The sequence below is a fragment of the Zea mays genome, chromosome 4 (assembly GCF_902167145.1).
Source record: "Zea mays cultivar B73 chromosome 4, Zm-B73-REFERENCE-NAM-5.0, whole genome shotgun sequence".
NCBI lineage: Eukaryota > Viridiplantae > Streptophyta > Magnoliopsida > Poales > Poaceae > Zea > Zea mays.
The window spans coordinates 38,424,701-38,446,502 of NC_050099.1; the positions used below are offsets into that span (position 1 = coordinate 38,424,701).

Consider the following 21,802-nt stretch of genomic DNA (forward strand, 5'->3'; position numbering starts at 1 on the left):
ACACAGAGACACAAGAGCACAGTGGCAACAAGACAACAGTCGCGTCCAAGCGCAACAACATGATTACGCTCGCACCATTGTGCACGCACGCTGCCTTCCATCCCCCTAATGGGACACCTAATACGACAGGAAAGCAGACGACCCTCGGGCGCAAAACTCCGCCTCGCTCGATGCTGAGCTCACCCTCGGGTGCTGTCTCCGCCTCACCCAAGCTCGCCCTCGGCTACCTGCTCCACCCCGAATCCCGTAGGCGACCACTCCGCCAACTGTGGCACACGTTAGGGAAAACTCGACCATCGCCTCGGGAAGACTTCCGCCTCGCCTGAGCTGGGCTCTGACCTCGATATCCGCAGCGAAGGACTCCCAACGTCACCCAGCACAGGGACGCTGATGCATCCCATAAGCAGGCTTTTTACCCATACCAAAGCCCTGTTATAACAACTACGGTATGGGCATCCCCTCCCCTGGGGGCTCGGGTGTACGACCAACCCCTCGGTCTCGGTCTCGGCTCTCAGCAGGAAATCAGCAAGCTCAAGTCAACAACTCAGTGCAACATCATGTCACCCACAGGACACCAAGACTTCTCCTCTGGAAACACGACGGCACCGGCTCAACAACGTACATCTCATAGGTGTATAAATAGGGCAATCATAACTCCTCCAAGGGGTAAGCGAACACTTGGTAGTTTTCCTCTAGTCTTTCGGTATTGGCACTTGCCTCAATCAGCTCTAGGGACTTGGGGACTTCCCCTCTCCCGCCGTGCTTGTAATCCCCTACTGAAGGCACCTCGGTGCGAGTAATATAAACTTCACCCCCTCTGCTGGAAGTAGGGCCTTACGTTGCCCGAACGAGGATAAATTGCTTATGTCAACTCGCACACCATCTAGATTCTGGGCACGCGACATAATTTTACTAGTTGGTTAGGACCGTTAGTCCAAACACCAATACTATTGTCTAATTCAGCAATGCTTTATACTTTCTAACCCATTGGCCTCTTCCGATGGCCATCCAAAATAGTGCTTACCTAGATAGTCGAAGTGAAGGTGGCCTTTTAAGGATGCAAACGAATTAGGGGGTTAGATCCCTCCCCGCTTCTCCTCACTTCTTTTTATATAGGAGATACATGAGGGGAGTTTTTTTTATTTCTTCTTATGAAGTTTGAATTTACAAATGAGGTTCCAGAGCTACAAATGACCCTTAGTCATTATTTTACAAGCCTCTTCACTATATAATTAGATTATAAACTTAGTAATAAAAAAGGTTCCTAACATGCAATACATTGTTGAAGACAACATTTGGCATACATTGGATTATGGGATGATATGCCAAAAGATTTATGAAAGAAAAAAGAAAAAAGGGACGGACAGTATGGACTTATATTAGGTGGCCCATCTAAAAGCCCATTAGTCAGCACAAACCCAAGTTCCACCAGACCCACACGTTTCTTTACCCTAACCTTTTCGCTGCTCCAGCGAAGAACACAGCCACCGCCGTTTCTTCGTCTTCCTCGCAGCGCCGGCGCGCCATCTCGGTACGAAGGCGACGGCGGCGGCGACGGCGGCGTTCAGGATCGGGATCTCAGCGACGACGTCAGAGGCTTCCCATCCCGACCCCCGCCAGTCGCCTCGCGCCCTCGACTCCGGACTCCGGTCCTCCGCACACCGGCCGGTGACCCTGCGTGCGTGCCTCTATCTCACCTACCCCCTCCGGTGGATCGTCAACGGCGCCCGGCCCCAGCGGCTGTGCCGCGCGCGGCCTGAGGGTAGCTGGAGTCAGCAGCCGCTGCTCCACTAAGGCGGTCGCGCCGCTTTAGGAGCGCTTATGCCCCAAAGCGAAGCGTTACCCGTCCTCAATCGTGTGCTTAGTGCCGCTTTTTGGAACCATGTTTGATTTTTAATGGAGATACATTTATTTGAAATATAATTGATCCTGAGATATATTGGGTATTGCGGTTTTGTTTATCCTTCATATTCAGGTTTGAACCTGCTATAGAAATTTATAAAATGGCCGCGGTTGATGCGACAACCAAGGAGATGGATGCACTGCATGTTGGACAAAATGATGAAACAAAAGTAAGTAGATGCGGCAGTTCCTTTGTTTTCCATGGCCAATGAAATGAATCACTAGACACTAGTATTGTTCTGCACAAAGTTGAATATATTTTCTTTGATGTCAATTTGAGAACCAGAGGAGTATTTCGTTAGCGGAGGTGGTCTTGTTCTAGTCATGATAACTGGTCATTGTCTTGCATACTCACATGTTGAATTCAATATTAGTCTCTTCAGCTGTTCCATGTTTCATTTGTGCTTTATCTGAAGTCACTTCTAAGTAATGGCGAAAATTGTCCTAATAATTGTCACTAAACGCTTTGACTAGATGAAGTGGGTACTTTTTTTCAGAATTCAGTTTGAAAGTGAAATGATTAGAAGACTTGAACAAGTGATAGCAACTGTTATTGTATAAATCGTGGATTCTTATATGGCACATTTCTCATGCTTGATCCTTGGTTTGCTGTATTTTTTATTTCATACTAATTGACATCCATTTTTCGTTTGCAGGAGACTCTGATTAAAGAAGACAAAGCTGCAAACAGCAATCATTCTGTTGTTGCAGCTCAGTCCTTGCTACCAGAGGACGACGATGATGATGAAGCACAAGCTGATGGTCCATCTCAAGATGGAGCAGCAGGTGAAAACTGTACCTTGCCAAGTTTTTCCTACAAAAGCTTAAGGTTATTCTGTAATATGTAGCATTGGAGGTGGGGTTAGTCTAACATTTGGCTTTTGAAATGGGTATTCTTCAGCAGCTGTAAAGAAGAAAAAGAAGAAAAACAAATCCAAGTGAGTTATGCTGTTGAGTTGAACCATACTTTTATTGGTTGCTCTGTTTCATTTCACAAGGATGATTCATCTCTTCTGTAGAAAGAAGAAGGGCCCCCTTCAACAGACAGATCCTCCATCAATACCTGTTGATGAGCTTTTCCCCTCAGGAGAATTTCCAGAGGGCGAAATCCAACAATACAAGGATGAGTAAGTGCAAGCCTATTACCAGTACTGAAGTTTTATTGAATTAAATTATCCTATGTATTGGGGGGCAAAGAATTTTCTCGATGTTGATCACCTACAGTTATGTACTAATATTAATGAACTGCCAGTAACTGACAAATCTATACGTTATTGTTACCCAGCAATCTGTGGAGAACAACTAGTGAGGAAAAGAGGGACCTGGAACGACTGCAAAAGCCAATATACAACTCTGTTCGCCAAGCAGCAGAAGTTCATAGACAGGTTTAAAATATACCCTCTGTAATTTATGTGCAGCACAACTTTAATTCTATATGTTGGTTGCAATTCTACAACATATGTATATTCTTATTTGCTAGGTGCGGAAATATATGAGGAGCATCATAAAACCTGGAATGTTAATGGTTGATCTATGTGAGACATTGGAAAACATGGTCCGGAAACTTATCAAGGAGAATGGACTGCAAGCTGGCATTGCTTTTCCGACTGGATGCTCCTTGAATTGGTATGCATTCTTTTATACTGTTTCTGTTGATATGGTATGCTTAAATGTGTCTCCAAGTTTTCATTCGGTTCAAGAATTGATGAAGAAATATGCATTTCTTAGGGTTGCAGCTCACTGGACTCCAAATGCGGGCGACAAAACTGTGCTACAATATGATGATGTGATGAAGCTTGATTTTGGAACACATATAGATGGTCTGTCAATGATTTTGTTTCCTTTTATCGTCTTTGGTTTGTTGATGTGACTACTTCTGTGGATTTCTTGTCAATTAGTCAATACTTTAATTACAAACACTAACTTGATATATGTTATAGGTTACATTGTTGATTGTGCATTTACTGTTGCATTCAATCCTATGTTTGATCCATTGCTTCAAGCAACGAGAGATGCCACAAATACTGGAATCAAGGTAATTTCGACATTTTTTCTCTGCACTCTGCAGGCTGCCTTTTCCTTTAGTGCTCTGTTTATTTGTACTGAACTGAGATGTTTTGTTCAAGTGCATCATGTTCATGTGTCCATTGGAATACTGTTTTCCCTAGGCAAATATTTTATGGATTGGCATCTCTCTAGCTGCTACTGTATAATTTGTCTGTCTAATTTAATTTCTCCTGTCCTGTTAATGGCCATGGTTGTCTTGAAACTATTTCTCTGTTGTAGCATGAGCACATTGAATATGCAAGTGGTTTGATTATTACTTCATTTCAGGAAGCTGGGATAGATGCACGGCTTGGTGATGTCGGTGCTGCAATCCAAGAAGTTATGGAATCCTATGAGGTTGAAATCAATGGGAAAGTTTTCCAAGGTAAGTCATCTGCAGCTTCTGATTTGCCGATGTATAAAAATAATGTGTAGTAAAAAACAATGATTTGTTGCTCGTGTCACAGTTAAAAGTGTTCGGAACCTCAATGGACACAGCATCGGGCCATATCAAATCCATGCTGGGAAATCAGTTCCAATAGTGAAAGGTGGAGAACAAACAAAAATGGAGGAAGGGGAGTTTTATGCCATTGAAACTTTTGGATCTACGGGTATGTTTAACTCAGAGATAGAAATGCAGGAGTAATATATATTATGTCATAGATGCTTTGCAAAAGATACACTTATTTGGCTGCACAAGCACAACATAATTTTCTTTTTTACCTACTTGGGACATGTTTAAGTCCATGAAGGACCCACACAGTGCACACTTGATGAGTTTCATGGTGTTTGCAGGAAAGGGATTTGTCAGGGAGGACTTGGAATGCAGTCATTACATGAAGAACTTTGATGTCGGACATGTGCCTTTAAGGTTAGCAAAGGCCAAGCAACTGCTTGGGACCATCAACCACAACTTCGGAACGCTCGCCTTTTGCCGGCGGTACTTGGACCGCCTTGGTGAGACCAAGTACCTCATGGCTCTGAAGAATCTTTGTGACAATGGCATCGTTCAGGTAGGTGCATCGCTCCTTGTCTTGCTCCATTGTCCAGATCTAACCTTGTTGCTGACATGTCGATTCGCCCGTCTTGGCAGCCGTACCCTCCCCTGTGCGATGTGAGAGGGAGCTACGTCTCACAGTTTGAGCACACAATCTTACTCCGGCCAACTTGCAAAGAGGTCATTTCCAGAGGCGATGACTACTGATTGCGGCTGGAGGAGGCTCCTTGTACCAGGTTGTGTGTGTGGAGCGCCATCCGTTTATGGATCACACTCGGATAAATGGTTTGGTCCTCCAGAGTTCAGGATGTTGTATGAGTTTTATAATAACTCGCTAAAGATTGTGGATGTACAAGTAGCAGTAATACGTTTTCTGGGAACATGGACATTGTTAGGCTATTTCCAGCGGGGATTTCGTCCGAGTTTCAATCTCGATTAAATGTGTTGCCACATAAGAAAATATGATAATATGGCAATAATTTAATAAGAGAGTGAGTTTTATTGGATGTGTTTCTCTCACAACTATATGATGGGCAACATGTCTTTCACTACCCACGAGGCTAGTTTTATGAAAAGTAATGATGGGCTTTGATCTAGATATAAGCGCTATAACCACGGATAATTTTTTATTTACATACCAAGAGAGTTAATTATTATAAAAGCTAAGTTTCTTAGTGAATTATCTAAGGCGTGAGTGAGCTCATTCACCTCCTTCCTAAGAGTCGAATTTAACCACAAATAAGGCATCACAAGTGAAATGATGACTTTATATCACTACACGAGGGGTTAGTGGTGTTGGGGACCTTCGGCATCCGAAGGTCCTCAAAAACAGGATTTAATAGTATTTCTGGAGTATAATGTGTGAACAGGTATCTTCGGATTCAAGTCAGCATCGCAGTAGACCAGAGTAATACGAAGGTTGATACAGAGCCGAAGGTGTGAGCAGGAAAGCTTCGGCGTGACAGCAGAAGGGGAAACCGACTTAAAGATAAAAAGACTATTTAGACCTCGACAGATTACTATAGAGTTATTATCAAGTGTAAAGGGCATGAATGTAATTTTGTATGGGTTGTGTCCCGCGCCTATAAATAGGTGAACAGTACCCCTGTATTGTTCACGCTGACTTGGCATTCGCTTTTTGCGTCACGCTTGTACTATCATCTCCTTCCAGTTGAAGGTATACTTGTAATTCAACGACATTTCCGTTTATGCTTAATAATAATGCATAATTGCTCATGTTGTCATTTATATTTCTTACATTTCATCCTTCGTCATTATTTAATGAATTTATGAAGGTATATCCTTCATAACCTTCGTCAGAAAACCATTATACCCTAAGGGAAATAATGTTTCGAAGGACGAAGGGCTTTAACGATTAACATTTTCTGTGTTGCCTTGTTCTTAACTCATAGCATTTGAGAACAAGTCCCCAACAAGTGGAAGCAATAAAAAAATAACAATAGATACATAGATAGATTTATGAAAAATATCATGTCACACCTTACTTACGTTAGTTACCTAAACAGAATTCTATCTTTTGAGCAAGAAGAGAAGTATGAAACGATTGCTCAAGCGTCTGTTTGGTTGTTGAATGGTGGTAGCATGGCCTATACGTGAGGAGCCAGATATCTTGGGCACATACTCTATCTATACATAGTCTCTTGTTTGGTTGTTTATATTAGTACATTCAAGATAAATACAGTTTGTGTTTGGTAATCTGCATCAGAACATGTATAAAAGAAGAGTGCATAAATATTTTTTTCAAATATTATACAACACGTATAGTATAGTCTAGTTTTGTTCGTAAAATTTTGAGAAACATGAATATGAAATTGATTTGACGAGTAAATATTTTAATTAGAAAATATAATAAAAAACAACCTTTAAAGCTTTCTTGTTTGCGTGCAAATACATGCAGTTGCATGGGCAGCGCCTGCTTGCGTAGAGATACCCATCTGCTGCCCCTCGTTTTGTATCTATTCAACCTGTATGTGATGAGAAACCAACCAAACGTCACCTGCTTTGAGACTACGCGGCTGCAGGTGCACGGTCGTGTCCTCCGACCAAACAGACAATATACTTCTTGCACATTTCCTTGTTCATTAATATTAAATTTAAATACTTGAGCAATCGTTTCATAAGTTTCTCTTTGTTATGAAACGATTGCATAGAGGTTTCACACTTTGAGAAACGATCTAACCACAAAAATTAAATTTTGTGAAACGATTGCACAAAAAACCTCTATGTATACGATGTTCATTGAGCAATTGTTTCACACTAGAAAAAAGATGATCTGTCACACTCGCGTGCACTGGCACAGTGGCAAACTGGCACGGCAGATAGCACCAAAACCGGGACAACCGGACCGGTCGAACCAGCCGAAGCCCAGCCCGAGCCCAGAGTAGGGTTTCGGGCTTTTCGTCTTCTCTTTCGTCCTCTTCTTGTTGCGCGCCATCCGATCGCCGCTGCCAGGTCGTGTCCTTTCTCGTCGCCGGCAAGGCCTCCTCCCACCCAATTTCCTTGACGAGAGGCGCTGCTCGGTTCCCCGGACCTCACCTGGGGCCTGCCTGGCGTCCATTTTAGCCTAAAATAGGCTTAAATAGTCAGATTTTGAGCACCCAATCTCGATAAAGAAAGCCCCAAAGAGGCAATAGCCAGCTGCCAGCCCTAGTAACTCTCCACTCTCAACTCTCAACTCTCAAGCCGTTTGCGTCGACCCCCCGACTCACGCCTCTTCGCCCGTTCTCCCTCTCCCCGAGCCAGGTACGACGACGTGCCGCCGCCAGCTGCCTCTGCGCGAAGACGACGCGCCGCCGTAGAGTTGCCCAGGCCCGCTGACTCCCGATCTGCATCTCTCGGACTGCCCGACGCCTTGCGGCTGCGGACGCCTTTCGCTGTGCGGGCTGCGTCCAGTGGAACGTCACCTCTCCCAGCGCGGGACGCGCCTCCAGGCTCCAGCGGAGCTCGACAGGCCGGCAGTTGACCCCTTGCCAACTGGCTCCTGGACTCCTGGTGAGTGCCTGCCTACTTCCGTCTTAAGGTTAGGGATTTTGAATGTAGCTTTCAAAATTATTGTTAATATGACGTGGCAGCATTGCATGATTCTTCACCTGAAATGTCAACAGATTTGTGTGTGAAGGACTGAAACGTCTGTTTCTGAATGATATGAAAATGTGCTGTTCCCGTTCCTTGCGTAAATACTGGATTCTGGCCTTCTGTAGTGAGCAGTGACTTATTAGTGATTAGCTGATGAAAGTTCTACCGAACAAATTCAGCCCCTAGTTTTCTCAACAATAAAAAGTACTAGTGTCCAATTGAATTGCATTCCTTCCTTCCTAAATTCTGTTTTCGTAGAATGTCACAAGTACTACCAGAAATAGAAACAACGTTATAGTCAAATTTCAAGGAGTTTGTAAGTGTAAAAATATATTTTTTGAAGCTGTGTAAGTGTAAAAATATTATAGTATAATTTATGCAAGTTTGACATTTCTTTGTTGATTGTTGAATCTAAGGTATTATATTGAACCATCTGTAGGATTTATGGTTGTTACATTGTATTCTATATTATGCTAGGCATATACATACCCTAGGTTAAAATCATGGGTCCAACCAATGGTTGGATGCATGCTCCCCCCCCCCCCCCCAAGTTTTACTGACTTAACTTTTTTTGCCCACAAGTTTTGCTGGGTTGAGGAGAACCATGCCGGACGTGAAGTCCGCTGCTGCCACGGTCGCCAAGGCAGTGGCTGGTGACTCTCCTTCCCCTGCTGCTACTCCTCCTGCGCCGGCCGTCGCCAGCAGCAATGGGACACCGCAGAAGCCGCCTCCTATTCCAGCTGCCACCTTCGACATGCCCAAGCCAAACCTTCGTGGTCTTAACAAGCCCAAGTGCATCCAGTGTGGTAACGTTGCCCGCTCCAGGTATGGAGACAGAGTTTATCAATACTTCCTGATTAGGCAGAATTATTTCTTCCTACTTATGGCATAGTGTGCAGAGGCAGTTTACAGGCAACTGAGAACCTTCACCTTTGATTATGTGACAAGAGACCACAGTATTTTTTTATTTGTTAATGAATCATATGCGTGCGCTCTGCTTGGCCTTTCAGGTGCCCATTCCAATGTTGCAAGAGCTGCTGCTACAAGGCTCAGAATCCTTGTCACATCCATGGTATGTGTGATATACTCCTTTAACGTGATAATCTGCACTGTTATAAGAAAATGATAATCTACACTTGAAGTTATGTTAGTGACCAACAAGCAGTTTGGTTTGGTGAATGGTGATATTCTATCTAAATATATGCACAATTACATATCTGGTATGGTCAGTTTTCCAGGCATCCCTTCTATTTTTAGTTAGGCAAAATTGCGTCTATAGCCTTCTCAACATACTACTCTCCAAACTCAGTGTCCTATCTTATCACTTCCTAGTCCCTACTTCGTTTCCCCCATCCTAGTGCTGTGTGGCACGATTGGAAACCAATGGCACAGGACACTGAGTTTGGAGAGTTTACATATCTGGTTCGGCCAGTTTACCAGGGCACTCTGTTGCTCCATGCGCATAACTGTGAGGGGCGCCGAGGGAGGTAGGGAGACAGCAGGTTCGATGGAGCACTATGACAGACAATCAGTAAGGGAATGAGTGCTAGAATATAAGACTGATAACTGATAGGGGATCAGTATTAGCAAAACAGACTGTGGAGAATGCCACCGAGGCAACTTTGCCTTTTCTTTACCGTCATTCTGCAGTTGTTCCAGAACCTTTTATATTTAGGGGTACATTTGGTTTCGTGGCCAAAATGAGCTTGCTTAGAGGTGCAAGCTACCAGATTTAACCAATCTACCCTAGCAATGATTCACTAATGGTTGTTTTTCAAATATTTGTGGCAAGTTATTAGGCAAAAGAATTGGTTATTAGCAGTCATAACTCATAAATTACCATCCAGAATTAATGTCTGGAACAATGTTTGAGATGTAGTCACAGTTTCTGGGTCAATGGGGTCAGGAACGTGGTTCGCTACTTGTAACTTGTGAGAGGTTTACACACGGCAAGGTTGAAAATAACCCCGTGTACCCAGGTCGGGGATGATGTTCCTGGGTCTTGGTTCTATGCCTTCGACCCTGTTTTCAGTGACTATGGTTTGGAGTAAATCTTCACAAACTGCAAGCATCACTCATCCAACAGAAATGAAATGTGTAAAAAAACTAAACAAGTAATGGAAGGCCATATATAATTTTTTTGCATCTGGGAGGATGTTGTGACCTATCTTGCTTCAAGGACATGTCAAATATGTGGGGAGGAAGTGTTATATGCAGTGGCCTAGACAGTGGGTGGTCCGGGTGAGCCACGGCATGTCCTAAGCTGGCCCACCGGATCACCAGTCCACCAAGACCCATATAAAAAATACTGATATATATTATATTTGCATTCTAATATATACATTTACAGACTTAAATGTTAAATCTATAGTGTTATATGTTATTTTTATCTTTATATTTTGAACTATATACCAAATTATTATATATTATATTAAATTATTTATAAAAAATTCTAATGGCATACCTCACGAAAAAATTCTAGCTACGCCACTGGTTATATGGGTTGTAGATTAAACCATGCATTGACCCTCAATGAAGCTATTCTCTTATGATTTATGAAGAAATGCGGGAAGAGGCTATTGAAGGGAAAAAGTGAAGGTTTGGGGAGTTATTGTAGTTCCAAACTTCCAGTCTAGCCAAGCAGCGTTAGTAATCTATGTTAGAACCGTTTCTTATGAACATTGATGTTTTATTTATGATATTTCTATCTCAATCTGCATGTCAATTCCATTTTTCTTATTTTCAACTTTCTTTTACATTGTTTATTATCATGTCTGCTGCTCTGTCCTATGCCATAATGTTGTTTACACCACTAATGTTGCCTCACTTTACTTATCATGATAGTCCTGAAGCAGAGCAACACATTGCCAGATAAGCCATCACCTGCTACTGCTTCTTCAACAGAACAGCCATCTACCAATTTACCCGCAACCAGGTAAAATTCATAAAACATAAGTTGGCAATTAATCTCTTGCAAACAACTGCACTGTTTTAATGCTTGGTTGTTGTTTTTTCACAGTTCAGCATCAAGGCTAGCTGCCTTGCAAAAGCTTCCTCAGCATTTTCTGAAGTCTCTCCAAACAAAGAAGTCGCTTACGAAAAAGGTTGTTGGCTGTTTCACGCGCTCTGTTTGTTTTTGAACCGTTTTGTGACTTCTGTCTTGTTCTAGGATGCCGTGGCTATAAACAAGTGGAGGTTTATGAAGCTAAGGGAACATATGCAAGGCGATATCGATGATGAAAACGAAGCATATGAGAGGTATACACAGAATGTTAGGTTACTGGAGGAAACATTCTATCCCATGGAATACGCTGATGTCGAGCCTGAAGCCGAAGCACCTTCTTCAGACGAAGAAAGGATGGACTTGCTGGTTTCGGAGGCAAAGGTGAGGCTGAAGTCGGATAACGAAATCGCTGATCGCTTCAAGGAGAGGGTCGCCGCCATCTTGGACCAGAAGCTGAAAAAACTGCTCGAGAGCCAAAGCGCCGACGAGGACGACAAACTGTCCGATCCAGACCAGGACGATCATCTAAACCCGGCGAAGTTCAGCGCGAAGCAGAAGGCAGAGAGAAGCGCGAGCTTAAACGAGCTGCTCGGTAAGCTGACACGGGCACGGAGCGAGGACGACCTGAAGCCGTGCCGCGATCTCATCGAGCAGCTGTTTGGGAAGGAGAAGGGCTCCTCTACTGACAGGCAAGCTGGAGTGGAGATGGAGCAGAGAGATCAAGAGTCAGCCGCAGCAGCAGTAGCACAGCCTTACTCCGTCCCAGAGTTGTGCGCTAGGATGGAGGTTGATGAGGACTTTGCCGCAAAGATTAGTGATGAGTTCTCGTTGAGTCAGGTGGCGCAGCTATGAATCTGGAACCCGGCCTTCGATGAGTTCTCGTTGAGTCAGGGGGATGCAATGTTATTATCACTGAGCTCCTTCGATGTGTACCAACTCAACAGCGCTATCCATCGACGTGCTGGCCTGTCATTTAGGTGTTGTTGTTTGGTTACGACTAGTAAATGTAAATGTTAGAACCCCGATGAGCAGATGAGTTGAGCACCGCTCCCGGCGCTCGACTTCCTCTCACGAAGATTTCTGGAGTATGGTATAGTTGGAGTTCGTACACGACGGCACGCCGCCAATCTGCCGGACGCAGCCGGTTCCAGGGTTCCTTGTTCGATGTCCTCCCTTTTTCCACGTCTCCCTTATTTACATCCCATTACAAGACCACATGGGCCTGAATCACTTAACCCACTCCTACCCTGTGAACTTGTTGTTGGGCCGTGGTGTTCTCTTGCTTCTTCGTAGCCCACCATCAGTCTTTGCGCTCCTCCCTTTTTCTGCTACCGCTGTCTTCTCTTCCTCCTTCTCTTGATCAGTTGTTGCAGGGTTGCTGACATTTTCCCTCCCTTTAAAACCAGCTTGTCCTCAAGCTGGAGCAAAAGGAAAACGCCGCCTGATATCTCCTTCGTCTTCCCAAGTGGCCAACGACGGAGGCCAGTTGCTCCATTTGATCAACAGCTGCGTTCTCACCTTGCCTGCCTGACGGTTCAACCCGCTGTCTAGAATAGCCGTAGGAACCTGGAGATCATGAGTCAAGTTAGGTAGAACCGAACTGACCGGAGTATAGGGTTTCACCGCGTCTTTCAGTTGCGACACATGGAAAATGGATGTATAGAACTCCCAGTTGGTAATTGTAGTTCATATGTGACCGGGTCAATCTTTCAGTGACCGATGATTGACAGTAAGGCTGGAGCTTGAGGAACACACTGTCACCTACAGCAAACTGACGTTCAGTGCGTCCTTATCTGCTTGCTTTTTCATACGCTCCTGAGCACGTTGCAGGTGCATGCGCACCTGTTGTAACATGAGTTGACGGTCCTTCAGATACTGTTGAAGATCTGGAATGGTACACTGAGCAGTCGATACCAGGCCCAATTGTGATGGTGAGTGACCATATAGTACCAGAAAAGGAGATTTGCCCAATGAAGAATGGTAGCAGGTGTTATACCAAAACTCCGCGAGAGGCAACCACATTGGCCATTGTCGTGGACACGACTGAACAAAGCAACAGAGATACGTTTCAAGACACTGATTCACTCTCTCCGTCTATCCATCAGACTGGGGATGATAGGAACTGCTAAGGCATAACTGAGTACCTGTCAACTTGAATAGTTCTTGCCAGAGCCGACAAGTGAAAATGGGATCACGATCAGATATAATGTTCATAGGCAATCCATGCAATTTATATACTTCGGACAGGAAAACTTTTGCAACTGTCAGAGCATGAAAGGATGCTTCAACACTAGGAAGTGAGCGTATTTGGAAAACTTGTCTACTACAACCAAAATACAGTTACCCTTGCTGGATGGAGGAAGCCCTGATATAAAATCCATGGTCACTGTTTGCCAAGCTTGTTCAGGAATAGGTAATGGCAAAAGTAGTCCTGGGTATTTGACCCTCTCTGGTTTTGCCTGTTGACAAATCTGACAACCACTCACAAATTCACGGATGTGTTGCTTCATGCCCGGCCATGCAAAACTACTTTTGATCCTCCGATAAGTCACAGGAAAGCCAGAATGACCCCCAACAGCACTATCATGTAGCGCTGACATAACCATCTGGTGTAATTCCTTGTTTGCTCCCAGCCAAATCCTACCCTTGAAACAGATGACTCCTTGAGTTAAGGTATAATGTTCCCGTTTTGCACCAGTGGTCAAACTCTCTATTAATTTCTGGGCAGTTGAATCCTGCATATATCCCTGAGTAACTTGTCGTAGCCAGCTAGGTGTTATGGAAGACACAGACAACCCATTCAGCTGCATGGTTACTGAATCTTGATTCATGTCTGGCCGTCGAGACAGAGCATCAGCTACCTTGTTGTCACTACCCTGTCGATACTGAATTTTAAACTGCAACCCAAGCAGCTTAGTGAAAGGGAAATGTGCCCTTGGGCCATTTCTAAGTATTTTGGTGATTGAGTGCCAACACAAGTGCTTAAATGTGAATCTATGCCCATGGATGGACAAAGTGCAAATCAAGAGTAAAGGTATGTTTCTAAGCCTTAGTACATTGTTTTGAAGACTAATGGATTGTGTCTAAGTGCTAGAAACAGGAGAAATCGATTCAGAGAAAAGTTGGCTGTGTACAGCCAAAAGGCTGTTCGGTCTGGGGCACCGGACTGTCCGGTGGTGCACCGGACAGTGTCTGGTGCGCCAGACTGACTCGGGAGAACTGGCCGCTCTCGGGAATTCACCGGCGACGTACGGCTATAATTCACCGGATTGTCCGGTGTACACCGGACTGTCCGGTGAGCCGACGGTCGGCCGGGCTAACGGTCGGCCGCGCGATCTGCGCGGGACACGTGGCCGAGCCAACGGCTAGAAGGGGGCACCGGACTGTCCGGTGTGCACCGGACATGTCCGGTGCGCCAACGGCTCCAAGTCTGCCAACGGTCGGCTGCGTCTGTTAAGGAAAGAAATCTGGCACCGGACAGTGTCCGGTGTGCACCGAACTGTCCGGTGCACCAGTCGACAGAAGGCAAGATCAGCCTTCCAGATTTGCTCTCAACGGCTCCTAGCTGCCTTGGGGCTATAAAAGGGACCCCTAGGCGCATGGAGGAATACACCAAGCATTCCTACAACATTCCTAAGCACCAAGACATCGATTCCGCGCATTTGGTTCATTGTGATAGCATCTAGAGCTCTTGTTGAGTTGTGAACTCATTGAGTGGTGTTGTGAGCTCTTGTTGCGACTTGTGTGCGTGCTGTTGCTCTGATTTTGAGTCTTGTGTGCGTTGCTAGTTCCTCCCTTACTCTGTATTTCTTTGTGAATCTCAAGTGTAAGGGCGAGAGGCTCCAAGTTGTGGAGATTCCTCGCAAACGGGATATTGAAAGACAAAGCAAAACACCGTGGTATTCAAGTTGGTCTTTGGACCGCTTGAGAGGGGTTGATTGCAACCCTCGTCCGTTGGGACGCCACAACGTGGAGTAGGCAAGCGTTGGTCTTGGCCGAACCACGGGATAAACCACTGTGTCATCTCTGTGTTTGATCTCTTGTGGTATTGTGTTTTGTTGAAACTCCTCTCTAGCCACTTGGCAATTATTGTGCTAACACTTAACAAGTTTTTGTGGCTATAAGTTTAAGTTTCACAGGATCACCTATTCACCCCCCCTCTAGGTGCTCTCAATTGGTATCGGAGCCGTTCTCTTCACAAAGGGACCAACCGCCCGAAGAGATGGATCCTAAAGGGAAGGGAATTGTGATCAACGACAAGGAGAAGGAGTCCTTCGTCAACGAGCCAAGGGATGACAAGTCCAACGACTCGGGCTCGGGCCACAGACGCAAAGATGGGAAGAAGAAGAAGACAAGACGCATCAAGGAGATCGTCTACTACGACAGCGATGAGTCTACTTCCTCCCAAAAGGACGACGACCACAACGAATACGAGAGAAAGAAACCGGTCAATTCGAACTTTTCTTTTGATTACTCTCGTATTCCTCAAAGTACTAATGCTCATTTATTATCTATTCCACTTGGTAAACCTCCTCATTTTGATGGAGAGGACTACGGATTTTGGAGTCACAAAATGCGTAGTCACTTGTTCTCTCTCCATCCTAGCATATGGGAGATTGTAGAAAATGGAATGCACTTTGATAGTACGGATAGTCCCATGTTTATTAATGAACAGATTCATAAAAATGCGCAAGCTACTACTGTGTTGCTAGCCTCTTTGTGCAGGGACGAGTACCATAAGGTGAGCGGCTTGGACAATGCCAAGCAGATCTGGGACACCCTCAAGATCTCTCATGAGGGGAATGATGTCACCTTACTCACCAAGATGGAGTTGGTGGAGGGCGAGCTTGGACGGTTCGCAATGATAAGGGGCGAGGAGCCAACTCAAACATACAACCAGCTCAAGACTCTTATCAACAAAATAAGGAGCTACGGAAGCACGCGATGGACGGATCACGACGTCGTCCGCCTAATGCTAAGGTCCTTTACCGTTCTTGATCCTCATTTGGTGAACAATATTCGTGAAAATCCTAGGTACACCAAGATGTCGCCCGAAGAAGTTCTTGGGAAGTTCGTAAGCGGGCGAATGATGATCAAGGAGGCAAGATATGTGGACGATGCGTTGAACGGTCCTATTCATGAGCCTCAACCCATTGCTCTCAAGGCAATGAGGAGCAAGGAGGCGCTACCGAGCAAGGTGGCGCAAGTTGAGGCGGCCGGGCTAAATAATGAGGAGATGGCCCTCATCATTAAGCGCTTGAAGATGGCGCTTAAAGGTCACAAGGGACAGCCAAGCAAGACCAAGACAAAGGAGAAGCGCTCGTGCTTCAAATGTGGTAAGATTGGTCATTTCATTGCTAACTGTCCCGATAATGAAAGTGACCAGGAAAAGGGGAACAAAAGGGAGAAGAAGAAGCATTACAAGAAGGCCAAGGGCGAGGCACATATCGGAAAGGAGTGGGATTCGGATTGCTCCTCCTCCGACTCCGACAATGAAGGACTCGCCGCCACCGCCTTCAACAAGTCATCCCTCTTCCCTTACGAGCGTCACACTTGCCTCATGGCAAGGGAGAAGAAAGTAAGCACTCATGATACTAGTACTTATGCTTCTTCAAGTGAGGATGAGACTAGTGATGATGATGAGATAGATTACTCATGCTTATTCAAGGGATTAGATAGATCTAAAATTAATAAGATTAATGAGTTGATTGATGCTTTGAATGACAAGAATAGATTACTAGAAAAACAAGAGGATCTTTTATATGAGGAGCATGATAAATTTGTTAGTGCACAAAATTCTCTTGCTCTAGAAATTAAAAGGAATGAAATGCTCTCTAGTGAATTATCTACTTGTCATGAATCCATCTCTAAATTAAAAAGTGTTAATGATGATTTGAACGCTAAGTTAGAAATAGCTAGTAAATCAACATCTTGTGTAGAAATTGTTGAAACTTGCAATAGGTGTAAAGATTTTGACATTGATGCTTGTAGTGAACACCTAGTTTCAATTTCCAAACTTAATGATGAATTGGCTAGTATTAATGCTCAACTTAAGACTAGCAAGAGTAATTTTGATAAGCTAAAATTTGCAAGGGATGCCTACACAATTGGTAGACACCCCTCAATTAAGGATGGACTTGGCTACAAGAAGGAAGCCAAGAACTTGACAAGCCATAAGGCTCCCATCTCCGCCAAGGAGAAAGGGAAGGCCCCTATGGCTAGTAGTGTGCAAAAGAACCATGCCTTTATGTACCATGATAGGAGACAATCTAGAAATGCTTATAGGAGATGTAACGCATATGATGCTTTTGATTCTCATGACATGTTTGCTTCTAGTTCTTCTTATGTGCATGATAGAAATGTTGTTCATAATATGACTAGGAGAAATGTTGTTAATATTCCTAGGAAAGTAATGAATGAACCCTCTACAATTTATCATGCTTTAAATGCTTCCTTTGCTATTTGTAGAAAGGACAGAAAAATAGTTGCTAGGAAGTTAGGGGCAAAATGCAAGGGAGACAAAACTTTCATTTGGGTCCCTAAGGATATATGCACTAACCTTGTAGGACCCAACATGAGTTGGGTACCTAAGACCCAAGCCTAAATTTGCCTTGCAGGTTTATGCATCCGGGGGTTCAAGCTGGATTATCGACAGCGGATGCACAAACCATATGACGGGGGAGAAGAAGATGTTCACCTCCTACGTCAAGAATAAGGATTCCCAAGATTCAATTATATTTGGTGATGGGAATCAAGGCAAGGTAAAAGGGTTAGGTAAAATTGCAATCTCAAATGAGCACTCTATCTCTAATGTGTTTTTAGTAGAGTCTCTTGGATATAATTTGCTATCTGTTAGTCAATTATGCAATATGGGATATAACTGTCTATTTACAAATGTAGATGTGTCTGTCTTTAGAAGAATTGATGGTTCACTAGCATTTAAGGGTGTATTAGACGACAAACTTTACTTAGTTGATTTTGCAAAAGAGGAGGCCGGTCTAGATGCATGCTTAATAGCTAAGACTAGCATGGGCTGGCTGTGGCATCGCCGCTTAGCACATGTGGGGATGAAGAACCTTCACAAGCTTCTAAAGGGAGAACACGTGATAGGTTTGACTAACGTGCAATTCGAAAAAGATAGACCTTGTGCAGCTTGTCAAGCAGGTAAACAGGTGGGAGGATCGCATCACAGCAAAAATGTGATGACCACATCAAGACCCCTGGAACTGCTACATATGGACCTCTTCAGACCTGTTGCCTATCTAAGCATAGGAGGAAGTAAGTATGGTTTAGTTATTGTTGATGACTTTTCCCGCTTCACTTGGGTGTTCTTTTTGCAGGATAAGTCTGAAACCCAAGGGACCCTCAAGCGCTTCCTCAGGAGAGCTCAAAATGAGTTTGAGCTCAAGGTGAAGAAGATAAGGAGCGACAACGGGTCCGAGTTCAAGAACCTTCAAGTGGAGGAGTTCCTTGAGGAGGAAGGGATCAAGCACGAGTTCTCCGCTCCCTACACACCACAGCAAAATGGTGTGGTAGAGAGGAAGAACAGGACGCTAATCGATATGGCGAGGACGATGCTTGGAGAATTCAAAACCCCCGAGCGTTTTTGGTCGGAAGCCGTGAACACGGCTTGCCACGCCATCAACAGGGTCTACCTTCATCGCCTCCTCAAGAAGACTTCGTATGAGCTACTAACCGGTAACAAACCCAATGTATCTTACTTTCGTGTATTTGGAAGCAGGTGCTACATTCTAGTGAAGAAGGGTAGAAATTCTAAATTTGCTCCCAAAGCTGTAGAAGGGTTTTTGTTAGGTTATGACTCAAATACAAAGGCGTATAGAGTCTTCAACAAATCATCGGGTTTGGTTGAAGTCTCTAGCGACGTTGTATTTGATGAGACTAATGGCTCTCCAAGAGAGCAAGTTGTTGATTGTGATGATTTAGATGAAGAAGATGTTCCGACAGCCGCTATACGAACCATGGCGATTGGAGAAGTGCGGCCACAGGAACAAGATGAACAAGATCAACCTTCTTCCTCAACAACGGTGCATCCCCCAACTCAAGACGATGAACAGGTTCATCAAAAGGAGGAGTGTGATCAAGGGGGAGCACAAGATGATCACGTGATGGAGGAAGACGCGCAACCGGCACCTCCAACCCAAGTTCGAGCGGTGATTCAAAGGGATCATCCCATCGACCTAATTTTGGGTGACATTAGCAAGGGAGTAACTACTCGATCTCGATTAGTTAATTTTTGTGAGCATTACTCCTTTGTCTCTTCTATTGAGTCTTTCAGGGTAGAAGAAGCCTTGCTAGATCCGGACTGGGTGTTGGCCATGCAGGAGGAACTCAACAACTTCAAACGCAATGAAGTTTGGACACTGGTGCCTCGTCCCAAGCAAAATGTTGTGGGAACCAAGTGGGTGTTCCGCAACAAACAGGACGAGCACGGAGTGGTGACAAGGAACAAGGCTCGGCTTGTGGCAAAAGGTTATGCCCAAGTCGCAGGTTTGGACTTTGAGGAAACATTCGCTCCTGTGGCTAGGCTAGAATCAATTCGTATCTTGCTAGCATATGCCGCTCACCATTCTTTCAGGTTGTACCAAATGGATGTGAAGAGCACTTTCCTCAACGGGCCGATCAAAGAGGAGGTGTACGTGGAGCAACCCCTTGGCTTCGAGGATGAACGGTACCCCGACCACGTGTGTAAGCTCTCTAAGGCGCTCTATGGACTTAAGCAAGCCCCAAGAGCATGGTATGAATGCCTTAGAGATTTCTTAATTGCTAATGCCTTCAAGGTTGGGAAAGCCGATCCAACTCTTTTCACTAAGACTTGTGACGGTGATCTTTTTGTGTGCCAAATTTATGTCGATGACATAATATTTGGTTCTACTAACCAAAAGTCTTGTGAAGAGTTTAGCAGGGTTATGACGCAGAAATTCGAGATGTCGATGATGGGCGAGTTGAACTACTTCCTTGGGTTTCAAGTGAAGCAACTCAAGGACGGCACCTTCATCTCCCAAACGAAGTACACGCAAGATTTGCTGAAGCGGTTTGGGATGAAGGACGCCAAGCCCGCAAAGACGCCGATGGGAACCGACGGACACACCGACCTCAACAAAGGTGGTAAGTCCGTTGATCAAAAAGCATACCGGTCCATGATAGGTTCTTTGCTTTATTTATGTGCTAGTAGACCGGATATTATGCTTAGCGTATGCATGTGTGCTAGATTTCAATCCGATCCTAAGGAGTGTCACTTAGTGGCCGTGAAGCGGATTCTTAGATATTTAGTTGCTACGCCTTGCTTCGGGATCTGGTATCCAAAGGGGTCGAACTTTGACTTGATTGGATATTCAGATTCCGACTATGCTGGATGTAAGGTCGATAGGAAGAGTACATCGGGGACGTGCCAATTCTTAGGAAGGTCCCTGGTGTCGTGGAACTCTAAGAAACAAACTTCTGTTGCCCTATCCACCGCTGAGGCCGAGTACGTTGCCGCAGGACAGTGTTGCGCGCAACTACTTTGGATGAGGCAAACCCTCCGGGACTTTGGCTACAATCTGAGCAAAATCCCACTCCTATGCGATAATGAGAGTGCCATCCGCATGGCTGAAAATCCTGTTGAACACAGCCGCACAAAGCACATTGACATCCGGCATCACTTTTTGAGAGACCACCAGCAAAAGGGAGATATCGAAGTGTTTCATGTTAGCACCGAGAACCAGCTAGCCGATATCTTTACCAAGCCTCTAGATGAGAAGACCTTTTGCAGGTTGCGTAGTGAGCTAAATGTCTTAGATTCGCGGAACTTGGATTGAATTGTAGCATACATGTGTTTATGCCTTTGATCATGTTCATTCTGCATTTTGTTGCTTATAATGGTGCTCAAGTTGTACAAGCACTCCCCGGACCTCACAAGTCCTTGTGCAAGAGATGCACATATTTAGGGGGAGATGTGTTACAACTTGACCCTTTGAGACTAACCATATGCTTGAGTTTGCTTGATTTAGTCTCGAAGGAGAATTGAAAGGGAAAAGGTGGACTTGGACCATGCAAGACTTCCACTGCACTCCGATGAAAAGAGTAACCTTTCCAATTTCATCTTTAAACTCTTATTGCCATTTGCTCTTAATTGAAGATTTTGGTGAGGCAATGGGGTTAAAAGGGCCAAGATTGATCCCGTTTTGGTGCTTGATGCCAAAGGGGGAGAAAATAAAGGCCAAAGCGATAAATGGATCAGCTACCACTTGAGAGATTTTGAAAATAGTAGAATAGAGTTTTTTTGTTTTGTCAAAACTCTTTTATTGTCTCTCTTGTCAAAAGTTGGCTTCTTGTGGGGAGAAATGTTGATTATGGGAAAAAGGGGGAGTTTTTTTTGAAATCTTGAATCAAATACTCTTGGAATGACTCTCTTTATGCCTTAACATGTGTGTTTGACTTAGAGATAGAAATTTGAGGTTGATTTGCAAAAACAAACCAAGTGGTGGCAAAGGATGATCCATATATGCCAAAATTGAACCAAAACAAATTTGAGTTTTTATTTGAAGTGATTTTGCACTTGTTCTACTTGCTTTATGTTATGTTGGCATAAAACACCAAAAAGGGGGAGATTGAAAGGGAAATGTGCCCTTGGGCCATTTCTAAGTATTTTGGTGATTGAGTGCCAACACAAGTGCTTAAATGTGAATCTATACCCATGGATGGACAAAGTGCAAATCAAGAGTAAAGGTATGTTTCTAAGCCTTAGTACATTGTTT

General features: G+C 44.4%; 2 protein-coding genes across 4 annotated transcripts; both read left to right on the plus strand.

Annotated features, from left to right (window-relative positions):
* Positions 1–1,411: 1,411 nt before the first annotated feature.
* LOC100191629 (methionine aminopeptidase) lies at positions 1,412–5,451 on the plus strand. Of its 2 annotated transcripts, none has more exons than XM_008678215.3 (13): positions 1,412–1,678; positions 1,976–2,072; positions 2,559–2,688; positions 2,804–2,840; positions 2,922–3,029; positions 3,188–3,287; positions 3,383–3,528; positions 3,631–3,722; positions 3,843–3,937; positions 4,237–4,333; positions 4,416–4,559; positions 4,744–4,961; positions 5,042–5,451. In XM_008678215.3, exons 2-13 carry the CDS (start codon positions 2,004–2,006, stop codon positions 5,150–5,152), a joined length of 1,347 nt encoding a protein of 448 aa, XP_008676437.1. In that variant the 5' UTR covers positions 1,412–1,678; positions 1,976–2,003; the 3' UTR covers positions 5,153–5,451. The 2 variants fall into 2 exon arrangements, with proteins under 2 accessions (XP_008676437.1, NP_001130530.1); NM_001137058.1 differs by having other exon boundaries at positions 1,497–1,678; positions 2,807–2,840; positions 5,042–5,450.
* Positions 5,452–7,333: 1,882 nt separating this feature from the next.
* On the plus strand, positions 7,334–12,157 carry LOC100276049 (uncharacterized). 2 transcript variants are annotated; one of them, NM_001149934.3, is made up of 7 exons: positions 7,334–7,615; positions 7,709–7,957; positions 8,624–8,866; positions 9,052–9,113; positions 10,886–10,976; positions 11,061–11,145; positions 11,211–12,157. In NM_001149934.3, the coding sequence occupies exons 3-7, from the start codon at positions 8,646–8,648 to the stop codon at positions 11,895–11,897; spliced, it is 1,146 nt and encodes a 381-aa protein (NP_001143406.2). In that variant the 5' UTR covers positions 7,334–7,615; positions 7,709–7,957; positions 8,624–8,645; the 3' UTR covers positions 11,898–12,157. The 2 variants fall into 2 exon arrangements, with proteins under 2 accessions (NP_001143406.2, NP_001390628.1); NM_001403699.1 differs by lacking the exon at positions 7,334–7,615 and having other exon boundaries at positions 7,622–7,957.
* The last annotated feature ends 9,645 nt before the right edge of the window (positions 12,158–21,802 follow it).